The following is a 10093-nucleotide window of genomic DNA, read 5'->3' on the forward strand; positions in this document are numbered from 1 at the left end:
CAAAAAGGATTCAGTACTTCAGCTCTAAAAGTCCTCCAAATGACTATATATTAGAACAGCTATAATCAAAATAGATTACATAATTAAAAAACTTAATATTTCAAACATTTATTTTCTTAAGTTTCACTTCTTAAAGGCTCTCAACTCGTTATTCAATAATGACCATATGTTGCTTCAAAGCCAAGCATGGCTTTGTTTAGTACTGCTTACATTTCCTCTTCGGTGTTTTATTCATAGGCCCATTATACTTAAGTTAGTTCCGTGACACCTCAATACATTTTCACCTTCTGCAGTACGCAACATTTCCAAATCGCCCACGCCTGTGATAGGTCACCACTTACTTTTGTAGAAATATTTCCTTCATCGTCCGTACATGTCAGTTTAAAACGTGCCGGTTTCTTTGCCATATTCTTTACCTTTTCACACCTGTCTTGGATTACACTACAGAATTTACCGGGTGAATTCTTACATTGTGATGGAAAAAAAATGATTCTACAACGAGGGCGTATTGTGAATGATTTTCTGGAATTGGGGTCTTCGCATTCTCAAAATGCGAGCTCGTACTAAGCTCCACCGCCAACACTCCATTTCGAAAAAAAAAGACAAAAGCAAACAGACGAAGCAGAAGTGCCTTTTATAGCTGGAATGTGTAGAAAAACACAGAATTCGGAATTGTACGTAAAAGCACAACAAAGAAAACAGAGGTGGTTTCTGCACATCGAAGCATCCAAGGACCGGAGCTGAGCGGAGCTTCCAAAGACTGGTTCCGCGCGTGCCGCTTGCCAAAAATTGTCCACAATTTCAGTCCCAACTCTCCAACAGCATAAAGGTTAGGCTTTTTCACTTGCAATGCCTCAGTAATAGCATTTTAAGTATAATTAATACTTGAATACTTGAATCCAAGACAAGTTCAGATTTGTGGTGAAATTTGGGTTTAAATTTGACGTGGGTTGTGCTTTTTTTTGCATTTTTTGTGGTGGATTTGAGGATAAACGTTAGATGTTTTTCGAATTCGTACAATGTTTGGACTCTCCAATGTAGGAGCAGTTTATTTGCCGTTTCTGCAATTAGTGCAGGAAAAGCATGATCCGAGGTCAGATAAGACTCAACACAGACGGATCCGAACTCGGATCTATTGGATCCGAGCTCGGATCCAAAGTTGTTCACCCGGATCCGAGGGCTCGTCTGATCATCCGTTGAGACGGATCCGAACCTTGTTGGATCCGAAGGATGCCATAAATTATCCGAGCTCGGATCTTTGCATTTCATAATACAATGCGAGGTGTGGTATTTTTTTTTTTTTTTTTGGGATGCCGTAGTTCGAAAATTCGAGCTCCGTGAGTTCAGTTTTGGTGAATGCGAAGACCCTTTGGTACGTAGTCCCATTTGTACGTAGTCCCATGCTCAAAATGCCCCATTTGTAGAATTCTTTTAAAATTCATCATAATTTTTTTTTGTAAATCTATTGCGCAACTATTAGTTTTGGTCGAAACACTATCTACATTGGACAGTGTATGTTTTGCAATTGGAGCTTAGAAATTTGGGGTGTAGTTTATAGATTGGAGCTTTTGCATTTCATGGATATTTGGATTGTGAGCCCCTTTATTGGGGAGACTATGTCGATATTTTTGTAGATATTTCTTTGTGAGGGCAACTGACTATTAGGTAATTTATTTTATATTACAACTACCATTCCTTATGCATAAGGCTTAATTCGGATTTGATACAAGCCATTAGCTAATTTATGTTATATTACAACTATGGATATTTTCGGTCACTTCGTTGAGACGATGGTTTGTTTAATTTTGTTTAAGTAGAAAAGGGCGGTAGAACATGAAATACCGATTTATTTTAAGGCGAATTGATGGATTGAAATTCACTGACCAACCTTGTAATGTTTTTTGGTATTGGCAAAATCTATAATGCTAAAAAAGTGGCAAAATAAGTTACAGGGAAAAACATTAATTTTGTAAGATTCATTGGTATAATATCACATCATTGTCAATGTGGATCTTGTTATGCGGTGTGAATGTGGAGCCCAAATATATATAACTTCCGGTACAATTCTTACGCTTGTACATTTCTTACCCTGTTTGGATTTGCAGATAGAGAGTTTTAGTCTATTTTTAAGGGAGGCTCTGTCCAATTTTTCCAAAAACTTCGTTCGGAGTTTTAGACTATTCGTATCGTCATTTATAGTATATTTCATACATGTTTTCAATTTTTTCATAAACATCTGGATCGAAATTAGTCTATTTAATAGTTCCAATTTCGACCTAGAGTCCACCCTCTTTCATTTGTTTGGACCGTTGGACTACTAATTTTTATTTATTGTCCAAAAAATAGGGATACATTTCACAGACATATCTGTAGAAAGGCCTCTGCGGGTAAACCTATATTGGGGAGGACAAATACATTACGAGGGTGACTTCGTTTGTTATTTGCCTCGTACTTCCAACCAGACATTCACTTTGAGGCATAGAATTGGATACGGGGAGTTGGTTGACAGGATTTACCACTATATTGGGGTCGATAAAGGAGTGTTCAAGCTGAAATTGTTTCTTCGTCAACCGTTGGAGAGTTCCAAATATACTGTTTCCGCAGTGGTGGATGATGAAACTCTTGATCAAAAACATTTATTTGATACAAAAGGAAAAACACTTAATATTTTATTCACAACAAATACTCAACACCTTACATGTTAACAATTTCATTCTATTTTTACATTGATCTATAAAATAGAAAGAACATTGATCTATGAGATAGAAAGAACTATCATGTGTACTTTTTCCACCATTTAAATGTATTATAATTAAATAACGTATTTTCAACCGTACAATTACCAATTTTTGTTATTATAAAAGAATTATGCATGTATAGTAAATTATATTAACAAGATTATTGTTAATCTGATTTTGTTTTAGCTCATATTTGATGACTTTAGCCAGGTGCAAGTTCAAAAATAAATAAAATATTATTCCTCTAAACATTACAGATTTTTAAACAAAATTTCTCTAACCTTTCTCCGAAAAATAAGATTTTCGTACAGATTTTAAAATAACATTTTACTACCGACACCATTTTAGTAAAGGCAATTTCTACAAAACAAACAATATTTACATTTACTTTTAAATTTTTTATGGAGCTCGTAGATATCATTTTAAATTTTTTTCCTAACATTTTTTAAATTAATTTTCTAAAAGTCATACTTATAAATGCGAAATCTAACAAAAAAGTTAAATACAATTTTTGCAGGTCAAATTTAACAAATGCGAGCTATTTGCAAAATTTTAAATATTTGCAACATTTTTTAAAACAAAAATTAGAAGCTTTCTGCAAATAATTCCCTACCTCTCAAAAAATACCAAAAAAAAAAAAAAGATAAGAGCTCGCATTTGCTTTCTGGAAATAATTCCCTAGCTCTTAAAAAAGGGAAAAAAAAAATTGAGAAGGAATGCGAGCTCAATAAGCAGAGCTCGCATTTCACAAATGCGAAGACCCCCGGACGGAAATTAATCCCAAAATCACCCCTTTTGTAGAATTTTTTTAAAATTCATCACAATGTTGGAAATTTCTCTGTAAATTTATTGGCAAGTTTTATGAGTGACGCATTCTCTTTAGTGGCCCAGAATCTCAATGAAATCAGGAAATCAAGTTTAAGAAAGAAAAAGAAACTGACAATCAAGAAAAAGGCAGAGGTAGATGATGGAAAATCAAGTTGAAGATTGAGATAGGAATCTGACATCCTTTTTTTTCCCCTCTATAAAGGTAACTTGGTTATGTTGTGTTGAAAATATGCTAAAGGTAACTTGTTATCGTGAAATCCCCTACCCAGTGCTTGAAAAGCAGAGTTAAAGAACATACGATTGGAATCATCATTTACGTACAAACTGAATATAGATTTCTTGTAAAGTCATTGATTCCTTACCTACAGACAAGATATACGGTCTTTGCATTAGCCACTTCTGCTTTATAAAAATGTGTAGAAAAACAGATGCAGGTATTAATCTGGCTTTGCAACTGCACTTGAAATATAAGAGCCTCTCCCCCATTTCTTGTTCTTCTTACTCTTCTATTGAGAAGCAAAGCTCTCATAGATTAGATGGCAGACCCTGTTATCTCTCTCGTTGTTGAGAGAACTGGTGATCTGCTGATTCAAAAAATTGTTTTCCTGAAAGGTGTTCGAGGCCAAGTTGAGAGACTTCAAAATGATCTGGTCCGGATGCGGTGTTTCCTGAAAGATGCTGATCAGAGGCAAGATGAAGATGCGAGGATCCGCAACTGGGTTTCTGAAATCAGAGCCGCTGCCTACGATGCGGAGGATATCATTGAGATATTTGCCAGCAAAATTGAAAGTATAAGAGATAAGGGATTTGTGACTAGATTGGCATATTATCCCTGGCGGATTGTGAGCCTTAACAAGATCGGTAAAGAGATTGAGTCCTTACAGACAAGGCTCGATAACATAGCCGCTAGCCGCGAAAAGTTTGGTATCAAAAATCTTGGAGAGGGAACGAGTACACATGGAGAAGAGCTTCAACGGCTCCGGCGGTCCTCTCCTCTCAGCGAGGACAAGGATATTGTGGGCTTCGAGGAGATGACAAAATCCCTGGTGACAGAACTCTTGAAAGAGGACAGAAACCGCCGCGTGGTTTCAATCATTGGCATGGGAGGTGCAGGTAAGACAACTCTAGCCAAAAAAGTTTATAACCATGCTGACCTCATGACTAGATTCAACTGCCGTGCTTGGGTATGCGTCTCTTCAAGCTACAATCACAAAGAGACGCTGAGGACAATCATAAAGCAATTACATCCGATGACTAATGAGCTACTTGACATGTTGGAAAAGATGCAGGAGCAGGACTTGGAACAAAGGCTCTATCAAGATCTACAAGATAAACGTTATCTTGTGGTACTTGATGATGTATGGGAGGAAGAAGCGTGGGATTGTCTAGCCAGGAATGCCTTTCCTGATAGTAGCACATCAAGTAGATTGCTACTTACAAGTCGCAATCGGGATGTTGCCGTACACGCAGATGCTCTTAGCATCCCACATGAGCTGAAAACATTGGGGAAGGAGCATAGCTGGCAGTTGTTTCTCAGAAAGGCCTTAGCCCACGGGGATAATGCTGGGTGTCCTTCGGATTTGGAAGAAGTGGGCAGAGAGATTGCAAGGAGATGTGCTGGTCTGCCACTGGCCATCACAGTTGTAGGTGGGCTGCTACTGGGCAAGAAAGAGTTGAAGAGTGAATGCGAGAAAGTTCTCAACAGCTTCAACAGAAACCTCTCAAGGAGCCAGAGTGGAGTATCGGCAATTCTGGAATTAAGTTATGCAGATCTTCCTCCCAATATGAAATTTTGCTTTTTGTATTTGGGTTTGTTTCCCGAAGCCTCCGTGATTTCTGTGCCCAAGTTGATCCATATGTGGGTTGCAGAGGGAATAATGCAGAAAAGAGATGCAGAAAATTTGGAGGAAACTGCAGCATATGATGATGTGGAACGACTTTGTGGCAGGAATATGGTCCAGGTGGTGGAAACGACTGTTGATGAGAGGATTAAAAGCTGCAGAATCCATGATTTACTGCGAGAGGTTGCAATCAGGAAGGCAGAGGATGAAAATTTTTTTCAGATCCATGACACCAGAGATGGTAAAATATCAGCCAAATCCAGGTACCTTGCTGTTCATAGTCTCCCTTTGGATAAAAACTACTATTTTGGGACTTCGATCCCTCCTCTCCGGTCTTTGCTCTTTTTCAATGTCCACGATTACAGGGAAGGCATTAGTCTTAGTTTCAAAAGTTTCAGAAAGCTTAGGATGCTAGACCTTGAGAATGTTAAGATGGGTTATAATTTGCCAAAAGGAATTGGTGAAGTCAGGCTTCTAAGATACCTCGGTTTAAGAGGCACATCCATTCGCAGGCTCCCTCATTCCTTCGGTTGCTTGCGCAACCTACAAACTCTTGACATACGGAACTCTTACCCAGTGAGAGTTTCAAATTTCATTTGGAAGCTTGAAAGTTTACGGCATCTATATGCGTATGATATGAAATGTGATGTGCCTCTTAAGATTGAAGGATTGAGAAATCTCCAGACTCTGTCACGCGTACGCTTTGATGACATTATGCATAATAACATGAAAACTTTGACAAGTCTTCAGAAACTGGGGATTTGGGTGGATGACAGGTCAAACATAGACAAACTCTGCACGCATTTATCTGAGGTTGGAAGCCTAAAGACGTTACATCTTTATTCTATTGAAGGAAGAGGATTCTGGTTGCCGCCTCTATATGGACTTTCTAAGCTCCATCAAGTAACAGAGCTTAAGCTATCCGGGCAGTGGAAAATGCTACCTCCTGATTTCCCTCCAAATCTCTCTCGCTTGTCTTTGAAAGACATGTCACTCTGGAATGACCCAATGCCAGTACTAGAGAAGTTGGGACAGCTGTCGTTCCTCAAAATGAAAGATGCATACAAGGAACAACAGCTAGTCATTTCTGGGCATGGGTTTCACCAATTGAAATTCCTTGAGCTCAATGGCCTATCTGATTTGCGTGAAATAAAGGCGGAGAAAGGTGCATTGCCACAGCTCCGGTGCCTGAGAATCAGGAAGTGCGGCAAATGTCGGAAGTTGCCGGAAGTGCCGCCTACATGTACTCTTGATGTAATTCATGAGTGGGGGGTTTCTGCGGGTCTGCTACTGCTTCCATTGCTTCCATTCTTGTGCCATATCTTGTAGTGATTAATAAAATTATTTCAAGTTTTTATCGAAATATATAGATAAAAAGAATGTTTCCGTATTTGTTTTCCCCAATTCACAAGCTTTTTAAGTCCTTTGTTTTTTTTTTTTAAATTATTTGAAATCTCACACTTCAATAATGCTTGCTTTGTTAATTGTCCCACTATTAAACAAGGAATGACTCTTTTGTTATTATAATGATATTTTGGGCAACTAACAGTGCCTACACCTATACCTTATAGGATTTGTCTCTCCATAAACTGACAAGTAGTAATTTAAAAAAAAAAAAAAACAAAACAGTTCAAGTCTTCAGTGGGCCTCAAAAGTCCTGATAGTGAACTCCTGGGATCTGTAAATGTCGAAATCAATAAAAATATCTAGAGGTATTTGGTTGATTCTAATTTTTCCCGTGCTGTCCAAACTGAAAAAGAGAATAAGGAAATAAAAGGCCCTATTCGTGTATTGGAAGAGAAAAAGGAATGAGGTTGGCAAACAAATCAAGGAATTCGTCGCCTATAAAGTGAGGATTGATTGCTTCCTAAATACTACTCACTATGCATATAACATGTTAAAAATAAAAAACTAAACTGGTCAATTTTGAGTTTGTAAATGGATACCTTATTAAACTTGGTCTTGAACCATGATTTGAAAAAAAAATTATTTACTTGCATCACAAATACAATTTCTATCATACCTTTTTATTTTACATATATCACATTATAAAAAATACTACAGTAATTATTTCAAATAATCTCATACACAAGTCTATGTACTTCTACCTTTATACTCTCATTTATTTATTCTCTCTACTGAGCGGCCCCGCTTCACCTTATATTGTACTATTGTCTAAACTTCAGTGTAGTGATTAATAAAATTAGTTCTAGTTTTTATCAAAATATATAAATAAAAGGAATCTTTATAACAGTCCCCATGGCTCGTCAATTTTCACGACCAAACCCTCGCCGGCTCGATTCAATCGACTACCAATGGGGTTAAGCTCCGTAGTACAGCAATGGCCGTTGGATACTTGTCCAAACGACACCAAATCCAGTATTTCATGTACCCCTCAATTATCATAGTAAAACAGTGGACAGTCACATATAATACAAAAGGGGTGAGAGCGATCAAGTACACCCTCACTTTAATCGGTTTCAACGGTGCACATAAGCATTCAAGGCATCACGTTCAAGTATAACAAAGCCATATAGTAACAAGCAAGTGAGTAGTACACTCACCAAGCAAACAAATGATATTTCATACACCTCCGCCCAAAGAGCGTCTTGAACCAGCGTCACGTCCTAAAACATTCAAATAAGCACAATAAGACATTGAATTTTTGACCTAGTTACACTACAAACTGGACTGAGTGGCCTTATTTAACATTGTAGCCCTTTCTTTTAACTTCAAAACGGTGTATATTGTACCTCCATCCGATAATCGTCCAAACAGAAAAAGGGAATAAGGAAACAAAAGCCTCTGTTCAGGTACTAGAAGAGAAGAAAAGAACGAATTTAACAAACAAATCAAGGAATTCATCCCATATAGAGTGTTGGTCCATCTGAAATTGAGGATTGATTGCTTCCTATATCTACTCAGTATACACAAGAAGTAAAAGAAAGAAAACAAATTTAAACGTGCGAAAAGGAAATAACAAGCTGTTCAACGAAGTTATTTGGGATAAATTTTCAAGGGGAAAAAAATTACTGAAGGGAAAATTTCTGAATACGGGCACAAGTGCAGCCTATTTATTATGAAAGGCATTTATAATAATTCTTATGCACAATTTTTTTTTTCTTGTGTAGTAGTAATACATTTTTTACAAAAATCTATACAAATGTCATATATAATAGATAGTCCACTGTCTATAAGTTTGTCACTTTTAATTTTTTCTGATTACATAACATGTATTACCTTAAAGGTAATGTATATACTTCACGGAAAAGCCAAGCATAATTTTGCTTAAAAAGAAATTTTTATTTGTTTTTTTTTTTGAATTACTGGAATGAAAAGAACATTATAAAAAGTAGGTTTAATTACAAAAACTCCCCTTAGAATTTGGTCAATTTTTTTTTTAAGAATTTGGTCATAGTTGTAGGTTACATGTAAAGTTTATTTCTTCTCACTTTACCTCCCATCTCAGTCTAACCCATCAAGTTAACTGTCAAAATAGTTGAGTTGATGAAAATGCCCTTTTACATGGTTTAGAAGGAAAGACCTTAAGATTTTTGGATGTTCAAGTTACAAGATATGATTTTTACCATAGAATAATTTTTTTTATCTTTAGGATAAAATAAAGTGGCATATTAATATTTTTTTCTATCCAAATCATCATGCATGTAATTAATTTAAGTGGAGAGACCTTGAATTTTGCGAAAAGGAAGAAAATTATATGTTGTATGTTCATTGAAATGCCTAATCAAATCTTCTTTCTACCTTCGATCAAATGACTGGATAAATTATTGAAAAAATTGATCATAAGTATGCAAATATTGTTTTTAAAAAATATTTTCAATTTCAAGTCAAGATATATACCTCATGTTATGGGAAAAAAAAAGGATTCCAAACTTGAATGATATCTCATGTATCTAGAGCCTCTCGTGTTGCACTAACATAAGGTGTAGCCCTGAATCTCAATGCAGAGCAGGGCAATCTAGTTGAAGAAAGAGAAAATGCGCAAAAATGGAGAAAATGATAGCGCTTCTTGCCATTTTGCTCCATGTTATTTATAGCAGTATTTTTATCGTATTCAATTAGGGAAAACGGAATGTTTGCTGAAATTGAACTAAACAAGTAAACATCAGTTATAAATAGTTTAAATTAGATTGGTGTATATTTACTTATTCACGTAGTAATGACATTAATGCATTATAAAAGGAAACCTAGGACAAAAGAATCATTGGATTTCATCATTATCATTATCATTACTATATAAAATGTATGAATTTTAGCATTAAAGAGTGTAAGCACTTTTTTAGTTTAGTTTTTGTTAGCACCAAATTACCCTTATATCTTTAATTAAAATTATTGCATTTCAATGTGGCACTAATTCAAAGAAATAAAACAATCCAATTGATTACATTTCAATAGTATTGGTGATTATAATTAAAAATTGCTCATTATAAACTATTTACCTACCCTTGGACTCCATCTCCAATTATTATACGTATCAAAATTTCTTAATCGAAACATGAAAAATTTCTCATTAGTCATTAGTTGAGATTGTCGAAAAAAAATCAATGTAATACTCTCTTAAAAAAAGAGAGAGAGAAACGTACAAGAAGAAGAAATCCCTTATTCATCCATATATCTTTATACAAATATCACAAACAAATTTCACAATTATGCACTTTATACCAA

General features: G+C 35.9%; 1 protein-coding gene across 1 annotated transcript; it reads left to right on the forward strand.

Annotated features, from left to right (window-relative positions):
- The first annotated feature begins 3680 nt into the window (after positions 1-3680).
- On the forward strand, positions 3681-6811 carry LOC113739412 (putative disease resistance RPP13-like protein 3). Its single transcript, XM_027266623.2, has one exon. It carries the CDS (start codon positions 4103-4105, stop codon positions 6734-6736), a length of 2634 nt encoding a protein of 877 aa, XP_027122424.2. The 5' UTR covers positions 3681-4102; the 3' UTR covers positions 6737-6811.
- The last annotated feature ends 3282 nt before the right edge of the window (positions 6812-10093 follow it).

This window comes from Coffea arabica, chromosome 4c, assembly GCF_036785885.1.
Source record: "Coffea arabica cultivar ET-39 chromosome 4c, Coffea Arabica ET-39 HiFi, whole genome shotgun sequence".
Classification (NCBI taxonomy): Eukaryota; Viridiplantae; Streptophyta; class Magnoliopsida; order Gentianales; family Rubiaceae; genus Coffea; species Coffea arabica.